Source organism: Zosterops lateralis (genome assembly GCF_965231275.1).
Source record: "Zosterops lateralis genome assembly, chromosome: 4".
Classification (NCBI taxonomy): Eukaryota; Metazoa; Chordata; class Aves; order Passeriformes; family Zosteropidae; genus Zosterops; species Zosterops lateralis.
Genome location: NC_139765.1, coordinates 20,607,111 through 20,632,790, shown reverse-complemented (window position 1 = coordinate 20,632,790; position 25,680 = coordinate 20,607,111). Strand labels below are relative to the sequence as shown.

Below are 25,680 nucleotides of genomic sequence, written 5' to 3'. Positions count from 1 at the left end.
AGTGGGGAAGAAGAGCACTGATCTTAACTTAGGGCTGTAAACAGCAGAGATCCATTATTCAACCTTCCCCATAATGCTGAAGAGATCAGTAGGAGGAATGTCCTGCACTGCAGAGAGTGGGATTAACTTACTTTGTGTCTGCATAATGCTCAGCACCTCTGTTCCCCACTGGCACAGCACATATGGCTGCCCAAAGCTGCAAGGCTCCAGAGAAACAGGGATAGGAAGCAAACTTCTGGTCAAAATGCACTGATGGGACTTTAATGGGTCAAGTTTTTCTAGTACTAATTGGAATTTAGCCAGGAACACGAGGTCAAAAAGCTCTGAGATACATTCCCATAGTCCATGTATTCTTCAATGGATAAACATCACTCACAATTGAAGTAAGATCGCACATTTTACTGCATCCCCAAATGGGACAATTAGTCATTGGCTTAAAATTGCAAGGCAAAACTCAGTTCCCAAGGTATTGAACTGACTGGGTTAAGCAGGGTATTTGACCAAGAGACTGCCTGGATGCTGGAGAAGCAGCAGCCTTCACTCTGATGAGGCTCCAGAGGCTTCCTGTGCTCCTTCCTACTTTCTGCCCCAGTAAGGCACAACCAGCACTGGGACACAGGGGGCTTTCGCCTGTGCTGAGGAGCAAATCCCGGCTTTCATATGTGCTGTGAGCTCTTCAAAAGCTATGCAGAACAGAGAGAACCTGACTTTGGAAAGGCTCATCTGAAAGCCTCTCATCCAATAAGCTACTGGATATTCAATACTGCTGGGAAGAGGAAAGGGTAAGACTGGACTTTCTTGAACCTGTAGCTTTAACAAGTCCAGATGTTTTGAAACATGTTAATCTGTCCCTGCCAGAATAAGGTTTTGACCTTAATTAATTAAAATGACCTCCTAACACACTGGATTTTCCTAAAGTGGCAGTCTCTTTTTTTTTTTTTTGTTTCTGAGCATCTACCTTTTCTTTTGTTGCCTATTGTAAACCATAAACAATTTTCAACTGGGTATTTCAGCAAGGCTTTTACCCTGTCTTTGTTTGCTTTAAAAAGGCAGTAAGAAACAAGATTCCCTCTCACTGTGCTGGGCAAAGCCAAATAATGGAGTTTTAATGATAACACAGCAGCAGAGATGATGGGGAGTGGAAAGTCCAAAGTTAACCTGCAGCATCAATGGAGATATTTGTAAGGACAAGAAAGTGCCACCAATTGCTTCAACTTCATGGCTTTATCTGAGCACTTCTGGCTGTATCTGGGACCAAGCAAACCCTCTGTGTGAGCACTGAAGAGACTGGAGCCAGCTGGGCTGGTTGGGAATGCCAAGCAAGTGGTGGGAGGTGAGGCTGCTTCCCCTCTTCCGGCTCTCCCTTTCCCTTTGATTTAATGGAAACTCTGAGTTGGGGAATAAATGAATTAGGCAACAGTGAACACTACACCTCTGGAATCAGAGTAAAGATCTGAGGTTATACATTGAAATTCTTGTACATAATCCCCTACCCTTACTAAGACCTCTTCATTAGTGTGCCATCCAGCATGGACAGAAACCTGTGCCTAAGATAAGCATGCCCATTCACATGCTGTCACCACCTTTGCAGGATGAAAGAACAAAACTATCAGCCCAAAGAAAGGTGAAAAATGCCTCTCCAAAGGGAAAGAAACAACAAAGTTGTGGTTCTGGCACAATCAAGTGGACAGATTTAGCCAACTAAACATGCAAAGCACAAGGTGTTCGCAGAATTTAACCTATCCAGCCAACACAAACTCTCTTGTAAGTTGCTGCCATATCTCCTGTGTGTTTTAGTGACAAGCAGTCTGAGCAAAGCACAAAACCCATCGTTTAATGAGACTCTTGATTTGAGGTGGTGAGATACCACATTTTAAGTCCTATGCAGGCATACAAGATAAACACAATCTAGGCCATTCATGGCTGTTCCATGCAAGAAACCTTGGAGAGCTGAAGAAATGACAGCTTAATAGCAACAAAAAGAAACTGAATGCCCTCCTCCTACCCACACCAAGCTTGTTTCCCCAGCTCAAAGGCTCATTGAAGGCAGCTGACAAATTCCCATTAGTCTTTTAGCAAGTTTCCAGATTTTCCTTCTGCTTTGGGCATCACACACACAATATTCTCAGCAGTGGTCTCACTGAAATCATGGGGCATGAACCGCAGCTGAAGATTTGGCTTTGCTGTTTTTTGCACTTGAAGGTCAGTTACAAATAGCAGGTCAGGTGTAATTGTACTGAAATGTGATAATCTGGTCAGACTGGGCATCTGCTGTTTTTACCCACTGGAGATAACAGGCCTTACCACAAAATAAATAAGTTGAAAAAAAATTTGCTATAAATGTATGGTACTGCTGCAGGTTTGTTTGCTTATAGGTTGACATCTAAAATTAGTAATGTTCTCATCTATGGGGTTTCAGATATTATCTGAGGGCTATTTCGAGGCTAACTTCCTGCAAAGTAGTTCATTAAATTTTAGGAAAATCTAGGCAGCTTTTTTAATTCTTATAAATCTCAACATCTCTGTGCCAGAGGATGAAAGCAACACCAGGCCCTTCATTTCTGTAAAGCACTTGCAGAGCCTCACATGAAAGACACTTTGTCCAACAAACTAACTTAAAACTTTTGGCTTTAGATAAGTCTCATTCACCAAAAAACCCCCAAACAAACAAACAAACAAACATAACAACAAAAATCAACTGACCAAAACCCAACCAATTGAAACTCCCCAAACAAACAAACCAACCCAACAACAATAAAAGGAAAGAAAGAAAGAAAGAAAGAAAGAAAAAAAAAAAAAAAAAAAAAAAGCCCCCACAACAACAACAACACCACTTTCCCAGTGGCTTTAGAGGCAACTTTAGTGAATGCAGGTTTCAGGGTGTCATCTTTCAGCAGTATTTCTAAGACAGAGTCAGCTTCTGAGGGACACTGAATATGTGCAACTGACTGCAACTAGTGTAGGTTCCCAGACGGGAGCACTAGGAATGGCTGTTTTTTCTAGGATGGCCTAATCCTTGCCTTGAGTATGTGAATGTGTTAGCTTTAAAACACCCCACTTAAACAGGGTTCTGCATATCTGAGTCCCCACAGACCCGGTGGCATGCCACGCTGTAACAGAAGCCTCCTCTAATTTTAGGCAGGTACAGCTGGGAAGAAGAGATGGCCTTTCCTTTTTATCACTGCACCACCACAGAGCAGTTTATTTCAGGGCAAACTTCCCTTCTTATTTCTAACCTTTAAAAAGCAGCACATGTTGCTATGCTTTGAAACAAAACTAGGATTTATGAAAGCCCCCAGCACATCACACACTACAGCCCATCCAGGACTTGTGCAAGGTTTGGTATGAAGCCAGCAGATATTCAGTGGGAAAAGGCTCAGTGTCCAAAGCAGCATGTGAAGGATTCGGCAAGATCTCATTAGTGCCAATAGAAGCCTGACTACTAAACCTTCACACCTTTTTAAAGATGTTTTCTCTGTCTTTAAAAGACATTTGCACGAATCTACTCCAGAACGGAAACCAAGCAGGCAGAAGTTTTAGATGGGGAAAAAATAGTCTTAGCCATTAGAAAGCTGGCCCTGTTCCAGAACAGAGAGCATCTGGCCAGCAGCTGTGTTTAGAGGACAGCAGGCCTAAGGAATAGATCAGGGCAAAATCAGAGAAACAAGTAGACAGTGCTGAAATTTGAAATTAAAAGAATGTCAGCCTTCCCCTGTGATGTCCAAAACCTTTGCCCTCCTACATTCCCCAGCCATTTCTCTTCCCAGCTCTTGAGCCTATTATTGGAGATTATTGGAAAATCAGTTATTCAGGACAAGACAGATACCACTTCTGGGCTTGGGAAGGAATCCAGCAGGGCTCTAGAGTAAAAAAAAACTGGGAAGTGTGGAAAGGGGCAGGCAGTACATGAAGCAAAGTGGGAATGTGAGGAAATTCTGGAAACTGAGGGAGGACCGTGTAGGGATATAAGGAAAGATCTGTCATGAAGCAGGGACAGGATGTCTGTAAGTCCTCAAATATTACAGCAGTGGATTAGTATAACAATAACAGATGGAAAGGCACCTTCACTCATTATAGACTGGAAAATTCTGATTAAAAAAGAAAATCCAAAGTTTTTCTAAGGATGTTGTAATTTTTCCATTTTACCAATATTGGAGGTAATATTTGGCCTCAGAATGTGTAAATTATTGCAACTCATACAAAGACTAAAGGAAGAGAAAGCTTTTTATTTTCTAAGATGATAAAACCACGCCTCAAAAAAATGCTAATAAAATGCTCTGTTGGAAAGAGCCTTATCTGATATGGATGGTATTCATGGGCACCCACTGAAACTCACATTGCTTTTTAGATTAAAATGACAAGAGCCCTTCCCCCCAGCCCCAGATTAATGGAATGAAGAATCCATGCATGAAGTCACGTATAATAAAGGTTGGTGATTATGAAACAGGATAGAAGACATGATAAGAATTGCAATTGATCTTGATGAAGTGGGGAAATTGCCCTGATTAGAGCAGAACAAATTTAATAAAGAGAATTTGAAAGTGGTATACTTTGAAAGGTGTAGTAAACAAATGCACAAATAAAGATGGAACTCCTGGGAAGGCAGCAGTGAATCCCTCAGGAATTATAAGACAGCCTAGATCAAAGTCAGCCATGGGGTGTTCTTGTAGAAAATATCTGGAGATATATTTTCTGACATGCTTTACATAAAGCATATCAGTTTCTCTGATATGCAACAGTTTCTCTGCTTTGCTTGTTAATGTATAAAACTCCTGCTGAAATACAGAAATTTTGAGGAAAATGGGAAGCCATGAGGGGAATCACAGCAAAAAATCAGAGATCTAGAAAACACTAACAAAGGAACTAGGAAAGACTATACTAGTGATGCAAGGTGGGTAATTCCTATCATAGACAGAATAACTTTCTAAAAAGATCTTGTAAGATCATCTGTTCTTCCTGTCAATCAGGACTTGAATGAAACGTGGCTTGATTTGCAATGAAGAAATTCTGAAGTCTTTTAGGAAAACCTTCTGATTATGAGAGTGGTGAAGGGATCCCTGTGAATGGATTTTGAAGAGTCTGCAAGCTGCACATTGTCTGGCATGGTTCAGCTGGACCTCACCCAGCCTCACATCCAGGAGAGGCAGACTACAATCACCATTTCCAAACTCTGGTTTGTGGATCCACAAAGGTTTGCTGGCTGCTTCCAGGAGAAATGAATACCAGGTTTACACAGGCTGGCTTTTCTGTTGGCAAAAGTCCTGGGGACCACTGGTCAAAAAAGAATTGGAAGTTAGGATTTTTTTTCTTAAGGTTTCCTTCAGCTATACATCTGTGATGTATTACTGGTATTTCTATTACCAGTATTTCCAAGGGCAAAAGTTATTCCTGTATAAATCCTTAGCTGCAGTCTCTTCCTGTAACAGCTCAGGGTGTCCAAACATGGTGACAGCTACCAAAGGCCCTATTAAGTCCTTAATTGCTGAAAGAAACACAGTGAACTTTACCACAGATACTCTCAACTCAGAAGAAGGACTAGAATGGAGTTACCAGTGTTTCCCTCCCATTTAATATAATGATTGTTGTTTGAAAAACTTTGCTATTTTAAACTATGAGGCTCCAGGGTGAGGCCTGCTCTTAGCTAGTTATTTTTGTCATAGAAGGATGGGTTTCCATGGATGAGAAGGCACACCAAACAACAACAAGCACCCCTGTGTTGCTGTTGTATTAACTATGGTCTCGCTTCTCTATGATCACAACATTTACACAGAAATAGTCATTAGTTAGAAGTTCCAGACAACACCTTGAGTGAACATCTACCATGCAGAAAACAGTATCTAATTGATATGCTGTGTCTCTGCAACGCTAGTGGCAGTTTAGACATTTTGTTATTTGTTGCAGAAACTGTAGAGGCTTTAGAAGACCAAGCTCAAAGGAGGATTTACACCTCAGAGTCATAAAACAGCTTCCTACTGATAACTAAAGCCAAAACTGTTCTCTGAGCATGTCAAAAGCTGGAACATGGAAGTGGCACCTGATGTAGCTGCTTCAACAAAAGAAAACAAGGTTAACATGCAAACTTTTAGATTTCCTAGAATGGCACGCTAGAAAATAAATATATTAATGTCACTTTGCCATGGAGAAGGCAACATCTTTGCCTACTTCTTACTGTGATTTTCAGAGAGAGGGCATCTGGAATGTTATGGCACATAGCAGATTTGTCTTGCTAACAATATGCTGCAAAATAAACAAAGCTTTGACATTTGAATCACAACCCCCACCCCACCCAAGCCCTGCATTTGTAGATTATCTATACATTCTCAGGATACAGTGATAAATCATTCTATAGTACATATTTAATTATAATTTTAAAAAGTCTAACTCAGACACAATCTCTGTCCAGTAGCAAAATATCCACACATCACTAAAGTAAAGATCTGTTATTATCTCTTCACTGCAACAAACAGAAATCAGCATCTCAAGAAGGAGCTCCAGGGGTATCATATCGCAGCCAATTGCACCAGATAAAAAACATAAGCTCATTTCACAAATGAAGTTTGACAAGAAGGAACATTGCATTTGTCCTGGAAAAACAAAGCACGAACATAAAATTTCACAGGTACAGTTACCATGCAAACACATGTTTGTTGAGTTTGTCATTGATTTCAACCCCAAATCATGAGTAGCATGCAGTTCTCCTGCCTCCCCCCAACTACTGTATTAGAGACAGTCTGGGTAATGTGCCTGTTTGATGTAACCATAGCCTCTTAGGCAAGATTATACCACCCTAGGAAGGAATACAGGCAAAAATTGATCATACATGTGTTTACACAATATACATTTTACCATTTAAAAAATCAAAACATGTTACATAGATTCTCAAACACAGCTCTGTTGAAAATGAAATTTTAAGCTTAAGAAATAGGTTTTAAACTACAAGGCCACCCCATTATTTTTTGTGAACAGTTTAAAAAGTTCCCACCCCTAAAAATCTGCTAGTATAGTTCCTCAACTATAACAGTCTTACCCACTCTCTAATACAGTTGATCTTTTCTGGATAGCAGTAACAGTTCTTACATTTCTTAAATACATGAGAGAATGGACTCTGGGATAGATATAGTTCTTAACTGTGTAACACTGGAACAAATCTGACTTAAATGATTAATTGATCAGTTGGGTGTTCCCCAGCACTACCCTTCACGCAGGGACTTCTGCTGTTCACTGATGTGAGTTCCGGCTTTTGTTGGCATCAAGCTCCACAAACAGGTTTGTGTTCAGCATGTGAGTACAAGGGCAATTCATTGGATAATCTCGTACCCAGCTTGCTCAAAAATAGGGAGGAACTTTGTCTTCTGTATTCTCTCATGCAGGTGGGGACACAGCCCCAGCGCAGCACCTTTGGCCGAAACAGAACTATTTGGATGCGACGTAGAATTTTTTACATTTTCTTTTTTGTAGTCATTTCAGCAACTGCAACAGGTTTGAGCAACTGCAACAGCAGGCTTAACTTGCAGGGTCTTTGATTAGAGGGTTACCATCTTCCTCAGCTTTACACAACAGAGCCCTTTGAAGAAGACAAATGAATTGACTGAATCCTTGTGGCCAACGTCCTTTGTAAGTCCTCTAGTACATTCTGACCAGATGTTTCTCCATTCTTGTCATACAACAACTGTTTGAAAGCTTCGTTTTCAATGAGGACCATCATATTTTTTAGAAAGTAGCCTTCACAATAGGCAGATAGTTCCGTGACGCCGAGGAACTACAAGAAGTGAAATTAGAGAAAGATAATCATTCTGATAAAACCCAGGCAGTAAATACAGTGCATAAGAGCTGCACAGCAAACAAATACACAAGCTAAGTCTTTTAGATAGGCACAGTCTAAAATGTGCTTGCTTACAGATATGAATATGGAGAGGAAGGAGTTAATAAAACAGTGTTTTATGCTGATGATTCTCATAATAATTCCATGTTAAATGACCCTGGCTGTCGGGGAAATAAAATTCCACAGGCTGAAGCTTTGCTCCCTTGGAAATTGATGGGAGTTTTACCACAGAGTTTACCAGACCCATGATTTCATGATACAAAGTTTAGGTTTTCACCCTAAAACTACAGGTTTGGGAAAACATTACAGACCATGTTTCAAGAATGCTGTCCTTAGCAAGGATGGGGGATATGACTACAGAAAACTGTCATGCAAAATTTCATGCTTTGAGGAGAAATGGAAATAATCAGCCATTGAAAAAAATCTCCCCAGAGCAAGGGTGGATTTCCCAGCATTGGACCCTTTAAGTTCAGCTGGGCAGGGTGCTGGGCCATCTTCTCTAGACTGTATTTTTGCAAAGAAAGGTTGGATCAGATGATCCTTGAAGTCCCTTCCCAGCTGGTATTCTACAATTCTATGACTGCAATTTTAAAAATGGAAACCTCATAGGGATATTAATGATATCAGTACTCCCTAGTCGCCTGTTATTTGTAAATATGACCAAATCCACATTATAGAATCACAGAATATGCTGAGTTGGAAGGGGCCCACAAAGATCACTGAGCCCAAATCCTGGCCCTGCAAGAGATCATCCACCAAACAGCATCTTTCAGTCTTGATGACAAAGGCTGTGCTCCACGTGTCTCTGGGCCAGCCTGTTCACACATCCCCCTCTGGAAAGGGAGGTGATCTGCAGATGCAAATGAGCTTGCAAAGCAGCAAAGGTCAAGAAAGGTGTTCCTGACCATGGTTCTAATTAGACGATCTTTAAGCATTCCTTCCAACCCAACTAATTCCAGAAGTCAAAATTCATGCACAGCCAGGTTGGCTATTGCTGCAATGCCCTACACACAGCAGTGCCAACATGACTGGCTGCAAAACCCACCCAGGCACCTCATTTCCACTGCTTCCATTGGGAGGTGCAGGCACAAATAACTTGCAGGTTGGGGCTCTTACAGGCAAACCAGGAGCTGCATTTAGCCGCTGGGTTTATTAAGCCCCAGCATGTAAGAATTTTCTTCAATCAGGATGTAAATAACAGACCCATTTCACAATTCAAAGCAAATATGATTTTAAAGTAACATTATTGTTTTTACTGACAGCAATACAAATTGAGAAGTTTGCATGTGACTTAGAAGACAAACCAAATATTTCTCAAATGATTCCTGCACTGTAAATTTTTTCTCTTCCATAAAATGGATCTGCAGATATACCTCATTGCTTATTTTTTATGTGGACCTTTGTACTAATTTGAACACTGATTCCATGTTGTCTGTACATGAAGACCTAATGTTACTATTCTCTGTAGGAAATACCTGATGATGGGAATGGAGGTCAGATCTGCAGGGGTTTGGAGCAATCTGCAGGACTACTCTGTTCAATCAAAACTCCATGTCACAATGCATCAGTTTATCTTTTGTATAGACCATGCAAGTTAAGGGAAAAAAATCTCTTAAGAAATGCTTGAAGAATATTTCACTGCACTTATTTGTGCATCATTTCTATCTTTCAAGTGAAAATTTAACTACTACACATGAGGAGGGAAAAAACTGAAACTAATCAATGTGGTAACCACCTTCACCAATGTGTGAAAATAGGTTTTCTAGGACAAGAAATGCCATGCTTTTGTGTCTAATGACTTAGGCAACCTCACAAGCTAAGTACATAATTTGATTCCAATAAGAAACTCTCCAAGACATAAAATTCTCATTACCATCCTTGCAAGGCTCTGAGCCATTGCACTTCCACAATGTGGTATTTTTATATATTGACAAGGTGTCACCAGCATTGAGTGTATCACCCCACTGGGCTTCAGGTAGGAAGAAACAGGTAATGGAAATGGAAAAATGCATCTTGGAAGGTGAAAGCAGAAATGCCTACTTCACTAGTGATTCTTGTAGAATCAGCTCAGCAGTCTGTGTTGCCATGAATGAGGGATAGATCTCCTGCACAGTGGTACACCCAAATTGAGTTTGAACTGCTCAGGAAAGAGGCTGAGAAGCTGCCACCTTGGACTTAGACTACCTAATTTTGGATTGTCACTATACCAGGTACCTATTAATCAGTCTCAGTAAATGAATGACAAATCTTAAACATGAAACAAATGTACTAAGCGTATGACATATCTACATATATATATATATAACTACTTATAATAAAACGACCTACAAGGATGATGGTAGACACACAACATGCAAGCATATGCAGCTATTTTTACCTTGGCATGATTATAAATATCCACGCAGTTTTCTGTATTAATGCTTTTTGCACAAATGATCTCACAGTGTCGTTGTAAAGCTTCAAGCTGGAAAAATTTAGCAGCAGAGAGAAGCTAAAAAAAAACCCAAAAGGCATGGAAAAAATAGTCAAAAACTGCTGAGCAATACAGAATCAGAGCTTGCTTCTTTACTGTTTCATTATATTTTTTCTCTGCCCTTCTTCAGTTAGCATGAAAATACTGACAAGAAGTCAGAATGAGACGATTGCTTGGTTGTTTTAACTCTCTGCAATCCCTTCTAAATCACACAATGGGAATCTATACACAGAGAGGACACCAAAGACTGCTCAGGTGCACATGCTGACTTTGGAATGAGACAAGAAGAAAAAGGAAACAGTGGTTTGAAGAATATTCTGTCACTTTGCAAACATGACTCTGCAATAGGGGACCTGCAAATACATGCCCAAAACCCAAAGCTCTAGTTCAACTTTCAACTGTTCCCCAAGATCTTATCAAAACAGAGCACCTGGATGTGGAGAAGTCAGCAGGAAGGTCAGGATCAAAAATATAGAGGAATTCAAACCAAATGATGATGACCATCCTGGGCGGTCTCAAGCCTGAGAGACAATAAACCTCAAATCTGCCACTTCAGCAGGACCAAGGGAATCAAATGAGATCTCCATATGCTCCTTGTCCTCGCTTGTGAGCAGCTGTAAGGGGATTTCCAGGCCAGGAGCACTGAAACACTGTCTGGGGTCCATCTCACTCCAAGGAACGAATTCAGAGAGGTGGGAACCAGCTTTGTGAGGCAATGCTTAGCTATCATTCATGTAAGTGTCATGTGGCTGTCACTGCTCTACTACACCTCTCCTGACACCAGCAGTGACCTCCCTCTTTGGCCCTGCATCCTCCCTATAGTTATACTGCCTACCCTGGCACTGCCTTATCATCTCTGCATGCCTGTGGGGTGAAAACGGCTTGAATTTTGAGTTCTCCAACTGATTTCAGCAGTGTTAAGATTTCTTCTATTATCCTTTTTCTCTCCTTTTACAGCAGGGAAAAGTAATTTCATTTTCTGTCTTTCCATGGTAGGTCATTGGCTCTCTAGTCTGCTTTAGAAAGCAGGTTGGAGTTCTTCATTGCTTGACACCTTGCTGTAGCCCAGCCAGACCTCAGGCCAAGCTGTTCACATGTTTAAATAGCACTTATTCAGGTATTCAGGCTTTTACACAGCTCTTATTATTTGGGACTCATAAAAAAAAAAGCTAACACGTGCATCACAAAGGACCTCTCATGCTGCACTGAGGAACAAACAAAACCCTGAAACTTTTATGACATTATTCTGACTTCTCCTATGCAGTCTGCTCAAGATCTACTTTAATCCCATAAATAAATCCAAGTGCTGGAAATCTGCAGTGCTGATGTGATAGCAGCCAGCTGGCCCCAATTATGAATTGCAGCAAAGATTCCTGTGGAGTATTTCTGGTGCTTCTTGTTATCATATTTGTAATAAGGCAAGTTACTAAATGCAGTTTTGAAAGATAAAGCCAATTCCTATTCCAGCTGCCTCTGTGGCTCAAGCAGTCATGTGCTAGTTTGTAATTACCTTAAACTGTGAGGAACCATGGCCAAATCTGTTATGAAGAAATCAATCAATCAATCAGTCATACATTCTGGAGTCTCAGAAGTTTTGAGATGTCACAAAAGTAGAGCAAGCTGCCAGCTGAAATGCAGCACAAGCTTTTTAACAGCCTAGGTGGTAACACACACATCTCCATAAAGCCACTGCACTGCCTAGTTTTAGATTCACTATTTTAGAAAAGGTTAGAAATTCAGGAGGTCTTTCAAAACTCTGAGTGAATTAGAGAATTAGAGAAATTTTCCTATACAGCTCCGGAAGTCAATGTGGGTATGCTTACTTAAAAATCCACTGCCTCACTAGAGAGGGGGTAATTTCAGTCTTGACCAGTTCCACCCTCTGGCTGCCAGACTGTAGTATTATAGGGACAGAATAACACAGGCAACAGTGGAGCAGTGACAAGACACAAGGGAATGGAAAGCAGGTGCACCAGGGGAAGTGCATATTGGCCATAAGGAGCAGGTTCTCCACTGAAAGGGTGGTCAGTCACTGAACAGGCTCCCCAGGGAAGTGCACAAGCCTGCCAGAGTTCAAGGCAGATCTGCATGATACTGAGTGATATGGTTTAACTTTACATAGCCCTGCAAGGAGCAGGGAGTTGAACTTGATGATCCTTATGGGTCTCTTTTCCAGCTTGAGTTATTCTATGATCCTGTGATCATGGTGGCAGGCACTGATGATTACCAGCTGTTTAATTAGCTCTGAATTTAGTATTTACTGACCTGCATTCTTTTTGTCTGCCTGAAAAGTCCCTTAATGATTATCAAGAATCTGCTCAATATATCTTAGTTCTGTATAGTTGGAGTGGTTTTGCTGATCATAGCTGACAATGATGGCACACAGTATCTGGAAGGGGATGACTTAACATCCATAAGGTTTTGGTTGCATGGCTCCACTGAAGGTTCAGTCAGCTCCAGCTGGCTTGGTTTGCCTTTTGCAAAAGGCCACAACAGCACCTGGATGTTTTACATCTAGTGAGAGAGGAGCAAAGAAGTCTCTGTATGTCAGAGAGCAGATTATGGTTTTATTCCTAAAATTTGAGAGTCACATACTTGAAATTGAACTGAACTGTGTCTCCTGTCGACTTTTCCCAAGGTTAAAGCCCAGCACATGCCCAAGACTTCTCCCACGTGAGGAACCAAATTGGATGCTTTGAAGCTGCTGAGATAGGGAGGATGGAACATTAAGCTGCTGGAAATTGGTTCCAGATTTGGTAACACCAGCTTTGCCTCTAAGTAGGTATTTGCAAAGTCTCCCAGTCTCCTACAGGACTGCAGAGAGCCTGGGCACTATGGGTGAGGCACTGCTGGCTCTTACAGGAGTGCTCAGGTCTTGCCCAGTGGCCATGTACCCTCGGGGTGAATGGTACAAACATCAGTCAGCATCGCTCCCACTGCAATTAAATATATGTCTCTTACCTCCATAATTTCATTATTTTTAATCAGGAGTGACTCTGCACCTCCATAATAAAGATACTGCATAACCAGCTGTAATAAAACAAAGGGAGTGTTTACAAAAACCAATCCAAGACATAGAGGTACAGAGGACAATGCAGGCAATACCCGAGGCTCTCCTAACACCACCACAGATTTGTAGGTAAAAATGGCTCAAGCCTCCTGATTTCAAAGATATACTTGGTTATTCTCTCTCTCTGCAAAGTTCAGTGTTTAGTTCTCACAGGTAGTCTAATGTCTCAACCCTCACCCTCAAATTGTCTGGATTTCCTGGTGAGCTCCAAACAGTTTGCAGGAAACTGATTAACTCATTTTGAATTTTCAGTGTATTTCCCAGTCTGTTAAGTACATCACTGATTCAGGCAAACACAGCATATAAAATGGTTATTCCCTTATTCCTTCCCTGGCAAAGGCCACCTTCATCCAGCTGTGTGTGGGCATGCATGGATGATAAGAAAGAGGTGGAGGAGGCTTTGCACTGTAATACAAGCCAGCTAAGATCTCTCTATGTACCAATCACCAGTTATTGCAGCTGGGAATTTATGTGCAGCGGTAACAGTCAATACATGGAGCTGCCTGAGCTCCAGCTCAAAGCAAGGGAAGCATATCCATGTACATGCTACAAGAACAGAGAGCAAGCTCTGCCTTTTCATGGCAAAAAATTGATTGGAGAGCACTGCTAATGAGTGGAATGACACGTGTCTCTTCCAAACCTGTCCATTAAATACAGAAAGCCAACCACAGAAAGTAATGCCTTATGCTGACAGGCCGTGCTTTGTGTGCACAACACATGTAGTGAAATGCATGTTGCTGTATCTGCTGGGGTACATTTGCAATCAATAGCACTCTGCAGTGCTCAAACAGAGATGAAGCCTGTGCTTGTGAAACCATTGCTCTGGTTTATCAGGTACATAGGTACTAATTTGGACAGGGTATTCCTCTTACAAGTTCCATTCAAATTCAGCATGAGGACTGTACCTGAAAGATAGGGTACTTCACATAGTTGATCTCAATACAAGTACTATCAGATGAGGGCTTGCTAGACAGCAATGCTTTAAACCTAAATAAAAAGGAGCAAAATTGAAATATCAGCCCAATTATCTCTGGGGAAAAATGCAATAGAAACAGTACGGAAGTGCAGTGGAATGACAGCATCAACTCTTGCAAAAACAGTACACTGAAATGAACGTATTTCTCACCAAAAAGCATGAAGATTTAGATACTAACATAAAGGTCAAACCAAAAGGAATAAGCCTCTCTCTAGAAGATTTCAATTTGAAATTTTTGAAAAATATATCTAATATAACAATAGAATAAAATGTACATCCAAAATTCAGATTCTAATGATGCATATTACAGAACCAAATTTTTTTTTCTTGAAGGCAACATGATCTTTTATGAAGGTTTGCAGCATTTAAAACATGAATGTTTTTCTTTTTTGAAGGCAATAAATTTTATCCTATGTCCATTATACTGGTTTAAAAATGTTTTGGAACAAAATATTAAAAAAATAACACTAAGATTTTTTTAATGCTTCTATGCATGCTCAGTCTAAATGTGTAAGAAGAGGCAGGAGAGAAAACTGGTTAGATAGGTTGCTGCTCTCTGATTATCAAAACCCAAAATTCAGATACAAGTTTCAGGACAAAAAAACTGCATGTTTTTAGTTAATAATTGCAGACTTATATGAGATATATACATACGTAACCATCTACTTCTCAAAACCAGGTATTCCCATAGATCAGAAGGTGCAAATGGGAAATGTGCTGCCAGAAACACCTGCCCTTGTACTTCCTCTCTTTGATAATCCATCTGACCTTCCAGCAGTAGTTCAAAGCTTGGCTTACCTATCAAGACCAGCATTTGCTGTATAGTAACCTTTTTCATATCAGGACTGCATCTTGTTAATTAAAATACAGATAACAATTTACTTGCTTTCACTAGTGCCATAATCTATTATGAACATAATTTAGTAGGCTTAAAGCTAGAGTTTGGAACATATTTGTACATCTACCAAGAAGCTCTAAACCCCAATATTCATTTCTTAATTGAAGGCAGGGTCAGGTACTGCAGTTACTTTATGCAAATCTCTTTACTCTGTGCTGTGGGTTGGCAGCATGGCGAGCATCAATTCCCATATACTGCTTAAATTATGCCAACACGGGGCTTTGTCCTTGCCACATCTCAAAATGAGCTGTTATGGCCAGCAAGATTTGTTTAAAAGCACACCTTGAATTATACAGCTGTATACAAATAATGTTTGTGAGCAGCTCTTGGGTTCGGTTGGGCTGGGTAATCTACATTCAGCCTTCTGAGCACAGGAAACTGACTATAAATACTGCCTTTGGATACAGTATGGTATGTTTCACAGCTATTTAATTTTATTTAAAAGTTGTCAAATGCTCTCAATGAATTGTGTGATAGTAGCTTTTTTTTTCTGCTGAAACTGATGCAAGGCAGATTTAGCCACTCATAAGACAAATTATTAAGAATCAAAATATCACGACTTCTGTATGGTCAAGAACTGGGTGCAGTATCAAGCACCATGCCAATGTGCCTCAGTGGAATGAAGTCACATACATGGCCAGAAGCATGAATCATTCACTGGATGAAAATCTGCTGACAGAAGCACTCATTAAATGTCTGGCAGATCAACCAGAAACAAGCTGTGGGGATGTTCTGATTAAGAAAAACTTGAAGATTGGACCACTAGCCTTCAAAGAACTGGAGCAGGAAAACAAACAAAAAAACTCCCACAAATCCACAAAATCAAATTCTATCTTTGTTAAAAACCTGAGATGTATCTCTATTTTACCTTGGTGATGCAGTAAATAGCAACACTCGATGTGCATAAAATGGTCTTCCTTCCACCAGAAATGTGACATCTGACATCTCTTTATTGTTAAGAAAATGGGGATCTAGAATCACAAAAAGAAAGAAACAAAAAAAGCCAATAACTTTAATTTGGAAGAGGTCTGGAACATACTGTTTTGACAAAAGAAAGCCATAGAATAGAAGAATATTGGTTTTAGTGAGTAAAGCCCATATTTTGGACAGCCTGAGACAACCACATGGAGTTCAGACAAATGGAAATCAAAGCTCTGAAGTCCATGATGACCTTTGCTGCAATGACAGCCAGCTGTCCCCACCATGTGATGCTGGCATAGCCTCCCAGCTCTGCTACCCAGAGCAAACTGCAGCTCAGCAGATGCTGGGGGCCCTATGCTCATTTATACTCTATTACAAATAGGGCCTATGAGCATAGAGCCACTCTCCCTGTGTGAGGAAGTCTCTGTCAATGGGAAGAGGGTCCTGGAAAATTGCTTGGGTCTTCTCTCAGTCCCCTGAAAACACGCTGGGCTCTGCTGACCAAGCTGGGAGGGCTGTGCCAGTGCAGCATCACTTGCAGCCAGCCAGGGGGGTTTGAGATCTGGACACCTGCCTCCAAGCCCAAGGCTTGGATCCCAGCCTAATTAGCAACACAGACAAATCTTTGTAGATTTACGGTCCCACTCCAGCGCACCTGATGATCCTCCTGATGTCAGTGGGAATTTTAGGTCAGGCTAAGTTTGGGGCCCTTCCTTCTAATTCTTTCAAACTGAGATTTTTCTGACTTGTGGTCCCCTCAAGCACCTGGTCAGCAACAGTCTTCCCACAGCTCTCTCCCTGGAGAGCTGGTGAAGGTCTTGCAGTCACACTTACCCAGGCGGGAGGTCTGCTTGCGCTTAATTTCCACAAGCTTTGGAATTGGGTAGGGTCCATAGCAGTGAGTGAAAATGACAGAGAGCTGCTGGCTGATCACCTCGTTCTACGCAAAAGAAAACAAATATATACAACATAAGATCAGTATACAAAGGACATGTTACGCTGTTCTCAACAGCTGCCTGTTTTGAAGGCGAAAAATGTGATTGCTGAAGCTTGATTAAAAATAAGAGCTTACGATTATTAGCATTTTTTAGAAACTGTAGTTCTTATTTACTTGATTGCTATGTCTCCTGTACAAATAATTTTCAATGAAGAATTCTTCTCCTTGGATGGCAAGTCTTCTTTGCCTAAAAAATTCCATAGCCCAATCCCCTCTGCGAAAACAAAGTTCCTTTACAATGATTTACAGTGATTTCATTTTATTTGCAGACTTATTGTATTGGAAAATGACTTTTCTTTTGCTCTTTAGAAAATGGTCACTGATCACATCTTAGAAAACCCGAGCTACAGACAGATGCAGCTGCATAGCCTGCACACATTTTTAAGTGCAGCAGTCTCACAAACAGACCCTTCCCTTACAGAGTGACTGCAGCACCACAGCCACAGTCACTCATTTAATCCCAAATGTTTCATTACTATGCTCTTACACCTCTGGCACCAGTGTGGGCACCACTATGCTGTGGAAGCCACCAGACCCTCATAGAACCAGATCTGGTCGCTGGCCTTACCCCTTCCTGCCCCAGCTCTGGGGGCAAGGCACTCACAGGATGTTTTCCTAAGGATCTTGAGTATTTGTATGCCTAAGATGCAAGGGTAGTGAAACAGATTTAATGCTTAACTATCTAAGTCTCAGATGAAAGCAGGATTTAAAAGCTTTGGCAAATTTTATCCCACACTTTGCTGATAATTGGAGCAAGTCTAGACAAGTTCAGCAGTGCCACACTGTTAATTTATAGTGACATCTTCTAACTGCCCTGTTGGCTGGTGAGTCTCTCCACACCAGGAAAACTGAAATGGAAAATGTTATGAATAAAAATGGGCGGAGAAAATATTAATCTCCTTAAAACGCCTTTATTAATCAGCTCTTTCAATATTTGCTCGAGGGGTTTTTGGCTGCCTGTGCGCCATGAAGGAGGAGGGTCTTTTTCAGCTCTGCTGCAGGCAATTCAACAGAGTTGGAGAACTCGCCCTCGCTGGGAGCAACCCCAGAGTTCTGAGTTTCCTTTGTTTTCTTCGGGGGTTTCACCTCTGGTTTGGTCTTTTTAACTTACAGCTAGTAAGCAAAACCAGAGAAATTAGCTCTTTTGATACTTCAGGGTCCACACGGCTTAGAATTGGTTTCTGTGTGTTTCAATTTTGCTTGGTTTTTATTTTATGAGGGTTTTTTGGTGTTAAACCGTATCCCGAGATGCACCTGGAGTCCTTTATTTGCATGCGGGATCAGCCGGGGCGGGCGGCTGGAGGCTCTAATGACCGCGTGGTAGTTTTGCCGCAGTTATGGCGTTTCGGGGGGTCTCACGCTGCCTCACAGCGGCGGCAATGTTTGCGGGGGTTCGGGCCGGTTCTTGCGAGGTGGGAGTGGATTTCTTTCTTTTGGAATGGGGCGGCGGTCCGGCTTGGGGCGGGCGGCTCCGCGGCTCTGGGTTCCCCCGCGCCGGTTCTCGGGCCGCGGACGGGGCTGGGAGGGGCGGCCGGCTCCTCTTTCTTTCGCTCCGGCGGCAGCTGGCTGCGGGGGTCGGGGCCGGACAGCCTCGCTCACTGGGGTTTCCGCTGTGGGCAGGGAGAAGCACCGGCTCTGTTCGCTTTCGCCTCAGGCTGCCGCTGCCACGCCGCAGCACAGCGCCGGCAGGGACGAGCCCTGCTGCAGCGACTCGCCCTGGGAGCAGGGGGGGAGACCGGGGGCGAGGCCCACGCCTCGCCTCTCTTTGAAGCCCTCCTCTCTCGGTCCTTGGCGGCGGCAGCGCCGGGCTGCTCCGCCGGTCCTTTTTGCTCCGTCGTTGGGGGTGGGGGGGACGCGGTGCCGGGCTTCTTTGAATGGAGCTCTTTTTGTTTTTAAGGTGGTCTGGGAGGAGGTGCCACGGAGGTGGCTTTTCACTGTTACATTACAGGATAAACATTTTAAATTTCATTTTTATCAGAAAAGCACTTAAGACATAAGAGGGTTAAAGGCAAAGGAAATAAGCACGTAAGGGACAAAAAAAGAATCCTAGTATAAAAATTTGATGAGTGTAGTTGTGATATTAAAAATATCTCCAGGCTTTAGAAGCAGAAATCAAACCTTTCCTTGCTCTGAGCACGTTTCAGAAGTGCTCCTTAAATCCCACAAGTGACAAGGAGGAGTGGCAGAGATGCTGTAATGACTCTCTTACTGAATCTAATCAAACAGGGTGGGAAGGGGTAGAGCTGTTCCCTCATAGGCACATGCTGATGTCAAAGGAAATTACATGCACTTGCCCTCAGGCAGGAGTTGGCTCCTATTACTATGTAAGATGTAGCACTGAAAGAAATGCTAAGATAAGAGAAATACTCATACTGAGAGAGACCATTTAGCAGGCACAGGGCCCAGTCCTCAGAGAAGGGCTCACTGCTGTAGCTCTGAGACAAAGATGGTGTCTCACCCCCAGGAGCATCTCACTGTTCGGCATCCTCCCGCTGGAACTCTGAAAAGCTCCTCACAAAAGGGAGTGAACCACAAGCTAAAGAGAAAAGAAGATTTAAGGCCAGATTTCAAGAAGGAAGTGACTCAGCTGCCAGGAGGGCTGGGAGGGAAAGCTTTAGACAGGCAGGGCAGAAAGAGAAATTTTTTCTCTGCTGGGAAGGGCTGTGCTGAAGCGCCAGGGCCAACTGAGTCAGCTAAGGAGGAGTGCATCCGGGGGGATGCTGATTACCAGTAGGGCAGCTCCCAGTTGGATCTGGCAGATGCTAGAAGCCAGAAAATACAAGAGAAGATGGGGACAATTCCATGGTTAGAGTGGAGGGAAGCTTCTGGATAGGAGAAACAATGCTCACCTTTATCTGCAATGAATAAAAGCAAAGTGCACTGAAGAGAAGAGCTCCTGGCAGCCCCCTCCCAGTCTGCCAGGTTGCACAGGTCCTGTCTGTGTCACTGAGGTTTTAGTGGGTTCCATGAACTCACCAGTCTCAGCCACAGCTGTGCCTATGCAATAGCTTTTTAAAAACACACGCATGTATCAATAAAGACAATGAATCTCTTTCTTCCAGGGTGTCTGTGGGAACATGCTGGAAAATCAGGGTATTGGCTTTGCAGTGCCTTGTTAGGAGCTGGAGGCCCAACTCACCTCAAACCACAGCACCATGGAACAGGACATCTGGCTGCATCGAGACCAGGCAAGGACAGGCCAAACTCAGCCACGCAACTGCGAGAAGGGGACCCCTACTATTAAGTCCAACCAACATAAAGAATCTGTCGTGCCTGCACACAATCCCATGGGAGCCTGCCTACACGCGTGAGGTGCTGCAACCTCCCTGGGTCACCAATTCTGTGGTGTGCAGATGCAAGCCCATTAAAAAACCACTTTGCCCACAAGCCTGTGAAAAAATGGTGCAAACTAAGCTCTAATTAGCTCAAAATGAGATACACTTACATGAGAGATGCTTAAAAACCCCAAGACATAGAACAGAGATGGGACAAAGAGAAAAGAGTCCTTAGGATGGACATATCAAAGACAGCAGGGCCATCAGACAGACAGTGGCTCTCGAACCCCAGTGCAGAGCCCTGACCTCATTTGGCAGAGAGGAGGCTGGAGACCTTTGGCTTCTATTGGTAACATTAAATACTTACATCTCATGCCATCCAAAAGTCAAAAAATATGCTCAGCAAGAAAGCTAAAGCATGTGCTTATTTAGAATCACTGCAAACCAACAACAGCAAGGGAGGGGATTGGTAGTTTATTACAGCACACCAAGTTTGCTTCCCACACCCCTACCATGTAGCCAAGCTCACAGGGCTGTGGCCCTGGATCTGCTCCACACAGTGCCTCTGCTGACTTTTACCAATAAAGCAGGCAGAAACAGGAGAGGGAAAACGGATGCCCTTTCTGCAACTGGATGGCTGGGGAATAAATTAGCTTTTTAAAGCCAAATCCTGCTCTTGGAGGACTTGGGCTGCCTGTGAAGTAACTGGAACTTCTGCAGCAGTCCATGATCTGGGGCACAAGCAGTGTTCTGGAAGAGAAGAAGACATATTCAGCCTACTCAACCTTCACACAGTGCCCACACTGAGGCGCTCAGAAGCTCCCATTTAAGCACCAAGATGGTGCTTAAATTCTTCTTTGTTTATCCTTCATCCTGTCAACCTAACTATGAAAGCCCATCTGTAAGAGCTCACTGCAGCAGTTATGGGTGGCAAGATTAACACTAGAGAAGCAAATCAAAGTGTGTTTTCTTGTCACAGTTTGATGTTGGAAAACATTGTGCCAGGATGTGTGAGGCTGATACCTGGAGTGAGGCCAGCCTCCTTTTAGGCATGGGCGTTCATATGCACTCAAAGGGAGCCGACGCACATCTTCTGTGGGAGGGGGAAGAAAGCTTGGCACAGGATATAATAAAAATATTTACCTAGCCATGGGATAGTTTACAGATAGGCAAGGGGGAACAGGGAACAACAACAAGTCTTCTGAGGGAGATGGTGCTTCCAGCAGAGAGCTGGTTGGTGAGCAAGCAACTTTGCTTTGTAGATACAAGCAGTCCCTTGACTTAAAAGCATTCTTCAGCAGAGATCTAAAGGAATTCCCCAGTCCTGCTGAATGCACTTGAACTGTGAGGGGAATTAATAAATTCTTTTGAAGCAAAGCTAGAGGCTTTCAAGTTGTTGGACCAGAGATGCCTTGTTGATTGATCTGAGAAGAGGTGACGACCTGGGTGGGAAGTGCAAGGATATTTTTTCCTGAATGTCCATCTGATAAAGGTCTGTGGCAGGATTCAGGGAAGTTTGCTCCAGGCTTCAGCAAACACTCTGGAAGAGCTTGCTCCATTCCAGGTTACACAGATCAATGCAGCATAGCCATTCTGGGATGTGTTCCTACAAGGTACTGGACACAACTGAGAGATACACAGCCAATATTCTCCAACACCTGCGCAAGATACATGTCTATGCCCCAAACTCTGCAGGGTAAAATGTGTGTTGCAGATTGCTCAAACCCCACTGCTTAGTTCTTACCAGCCTACAGACTCCCTACCACCTCCATGTGGCTGCCCTCTACAGTGGTAACAAGTCGGGCTTCTTTTCTTTACCACTGAAATCCCAAGCAGTATTTTGGGGTCTTCCTCACCAGCTCAGCTCCATTAATGCTGTTTTTTACCCTAAGTCTGCCAGGCCTTCAAATTCCTCTACCACATAGCCCAAAAACCTAAAGGTCACCACATTAAGGCAGAAAAAGTAACATTTATTCTTCTGGGCTTGGTGTCTGCCTGCTAATACACATCTCCCCAGCAAGCTGAGAAACCACACTGTTCAGAGAACAGGGACACTGGTGAAGGTATCTTCTCTGGTCCTGAGAATACTCAGGGGACCCATTTCTCTGCTAATTGCAGAGTGGCAGAAGTGCTGTTTCCAGTCACCCATCTGACATTCAGTCCCCAGCAGCTGTTCCAGCAGTGGTAGTCTTAGGATACCCTGAGCCCACCGAGGACTCATCCATGACATGTTGGGATACCATTGAATTAGTCCTCCATCTGTGCTCCCCTTTCCCAGAAAAAGATGATAAAGAGTGAAGTAACAGAGAGGGCTTTCTGCTGCCTCCCATTCCTGAGACCTTCTCAAACTCTAAGACCTTCTTTGCCATCTCAGAACTGTCTCCATCCTTGCACAGTGTTCCCACTACTGTCCTCTTGCATAATTCACTTTCATCAAATGCCTCAAAACTAAATAAATACCACTTCAGATGATCACGTCTAGATGGTTAAGCAGCATACACATAATTAATATTAGTCAACAGCTGGAAAGAGAGGGGAGCCCCAGAGGTTGGAGCTGCAGTTAGAAGCAGTGAATTGCACAACAAAACAGGTTTTGTTAGTGCTGGGCTCAATTATCAAGAATTAATCACAGGTAAGGCACAAATGGACCCTTCCATTGCTTCTGGGAAAGCCGCCAAGCCTCCTTTTCAAAAGGCTCTTTATATCAGAGCTGTGCATTGTATATAAAAAGCTCAGATCCATGGGCACAATCTAATCCCTGGGTGAGAGCCCAGAAAAGGGCAGGTGCCCCATCCATGGCATTTATTTATTGTAAATGGAGAAATGGTTCCTGCCTCTGGCAGGGAAACATTTTAGAAAGTAGCAGGGGTAGGGACAAAATCAAACCTATGTTAGTAAGTACCAAGCTGAATGTGTGTTACAAAACGGGATGGGGTTAGCGGTGTGTTATTAACATGCCACTTGGTACCTGGCACTCGCACCTCACATGCAGAATGCAGGATATACATCTGTGGATAACCTGGGTCTGCCTTACTTGGAACTGTTCAGACACAGAAGTGCTACAAGTGACAATGGGCAATGCTACAGGTCACTGCAGTTGCTTGAGAACAGTGAAACCTGACTAACTAAATCACAGCAAGTCCCAGCCAAAATATCGATCACCGTGTGCTGGCTGGGGACTGGATGACACACAGAAGGGCATTAGCCACTCCATGGAATCCATAAGCAGACCTTTTAGCATCCTGGGATGTCTTCAGGGTTATTTTTCGTGCAGGTTTTGTGTATCTGTCTCCTCTGTGGAAACTCCACATTTTTCTTCAGCTGAAGTATTTCAGCTGTCAGCCAAAACATTTCATTTTCAGGTGTTAATTTTTTCAAGAAAAATAAAATATTATGCGGGAAACAAATACCCTAGTGAAATCTTTCATTACAATAAAACTTCAGTGTTATGTTGGAAAGCAGTTTAACAAGACAAGGAGTCTTTCCTGATGGTCTGCGGGTAAGAGAAATATGCACAGCACCCTCCCAGGGTGATTATGACATGATTATGACAGTGCCTGCCCCAGTGCTATGTAGGGTTCACCTCTCCTCTGTACCCATAGCCTTTCCTCCAGAACAGGGCAGCCTGGCTTCACACAACAAAACACAGCCTCACACAAGCTCATCTGAAACATTCATTTCAGCCCACCATGAAGCAACGGAAAAAAGTGGAAATTTCTAGATCCTTTGTCTTCCAGGGCCACTTTCTAGGTCACATGCAGACCCTGGGAAATACTGATTTTTGCTGACCACCATGCCTGGACTTAGTAGAACAGACACATGAGCTGAGTCTGTTGACATTTTTCAAGGAAAAACATTCCCAACATTTGTTTTAGAAGAATCAAATCCAGAAAAACCCCAGTAACAGAGAAACAGAATGCTCATCTCAAGCTTCAGCTTCTGAAAGTTTTCTTGGAACACAACAGGCAGATGTTTCAGTCTTTCCTACTGCCTCCTTTTTGATGGAGGTATGAAAATACTTTTCAGAAGTTAGCACATCTGTGACAGAGGCTATTTCTGAAAAGATATATTTAAAAAACACTCCATAACTTTCCTTTTAAGAGATTTTGGCTTCCAAATGGAGAAATTACTGCTGAAACAGTAGTTTAGCTTTTAAACCATATAGGCTAGATTTTTTAAGATACCCACGTGCCTGAATCTTTTTGGAATTTTAAAACTGGTTATTGTTCAGAATTGCTATTTGTTCTTGATAACTGTCAACAGCAGACTGATGGCTGTTATTCAAACAGCTCAGCCTTCCAAAAGAACCTGTGCACTCCTGCGCATTTCTTCAGCTGCCTGTAGGTGCATTTGTAAATGTTGCAAAGCTGCAGGAATTTTAAATCATGAGGAAGCATCTTTGCAAAGTAGTTTCCTGCATCTTTCAACAAGCCTAGCTGCCCAACACCTCACTAATGGGCTAAATATTAAAATTAACTAAGTAAAATAAACATGTTGTCACAGACAGAAATGGATGGGAAGGATGAAGATAGAGCTGCAGAATGCAATGAAGGTATGGCAGTGAATGATGGCTCCTACAACTTCTCAAGCTGATTTAGTCTTAGACAATACAATAGCAGAAACACTTACAGTCCTAAGCCAAGTTTTCCTGGTGTGAAGCACCTCTAGGAGCTTCAGACAGTCCTTTAGCACATGTGCTCAATGCACGTGTGGACTCACACATGCACTTCAGCAATGCATGGCCGCACCGCACATGACCCAAAGAAATGGCAAAGAGCTCCTTACCTGTCCTACGGGGGAAAGGAAGAAAGCTGTAAGAGAGATTATTTGGAATTAAAAAATTGTGTATTTTCTCAAAAAAATAGGCCAAGGACACGTTGATGTAAATTGCTGTAGGCAGAAAAAGCAGCGGATGAAACTGGCTCATGATCTCATACAACTGGCAATGGTGCTGGTCCGTCTACATGGATGGAGCCGGGTGATTTAATGACAACTTGGTGTTATGCAGAGCCCTGGAGTGGAAACCTAAACCCAACTTCCTCCAAAGGCCAGCTTTGTTTAACTTCCAAGGTTTTGGGTTTGAGTCTCCCTTTACAGGTTGTGGAAATGTCAAGATCAAACTGAACAGCTCCAGTATTTCTGTATACAGAGGACATAGAAACATCTCTGCACATTCAGTGTATTATCCTTAAGAGAATTTCTGCAAAAACAGAAGAGCTGACCTGCAAGTCTTGACTTAGGCACTACA

At 42.7% G+C, this 25,680-nt stretch overlaps 1 protein-coding gene across 2 annotated transcripts in view; it reads right to left on the bottom strand.

Moving 5' to 3' along the window:
- Positions 1 to 6,381: 6,381 nt before the first annotated feature.
- The window catches only part of ABTB3 (ankyrin repeat and BTB domain containing 3), a gene marked incomplete at its 5' end in the record, with an annotated part of 191,772 nt that continues 172,473 nt past the window's right edge, over positions 6,382 to 25,680 (bottom strand). For both annotated transcript variants that reach the window (XM_083859561.1, XM_083859562.1), the window contains 6 exons: positions 6,382 to 7,759; positions 10,200 to 10,313; positions 13,257 to 13,325; positions 14,271 to 14,352; positions 16,108 to 16,210; positions 16,995 to 17,100. In XM_083859561.1, the coding sequence (XP_083715687.1) occupies positions 7,550 to 7,759; positions 10,200 to 10,313; positions 13,257 to 13,325; positions 14,271 to 14,352; positions 16,108 to 16,210; positions 16,995 to 17,100 (684 nt within the window). In that variant the 3' untranslated portion in view covers positions 6,382 to 7,549. The remainder of the gene's footprint in view (positions 7,760 to 10,199; positions 10,314 to 13,256; positions 13,326 to 14,270; positions 14,353 to 16,107; positions 16,211 to 16,994; positions 17,101 to 25,680) is intronic.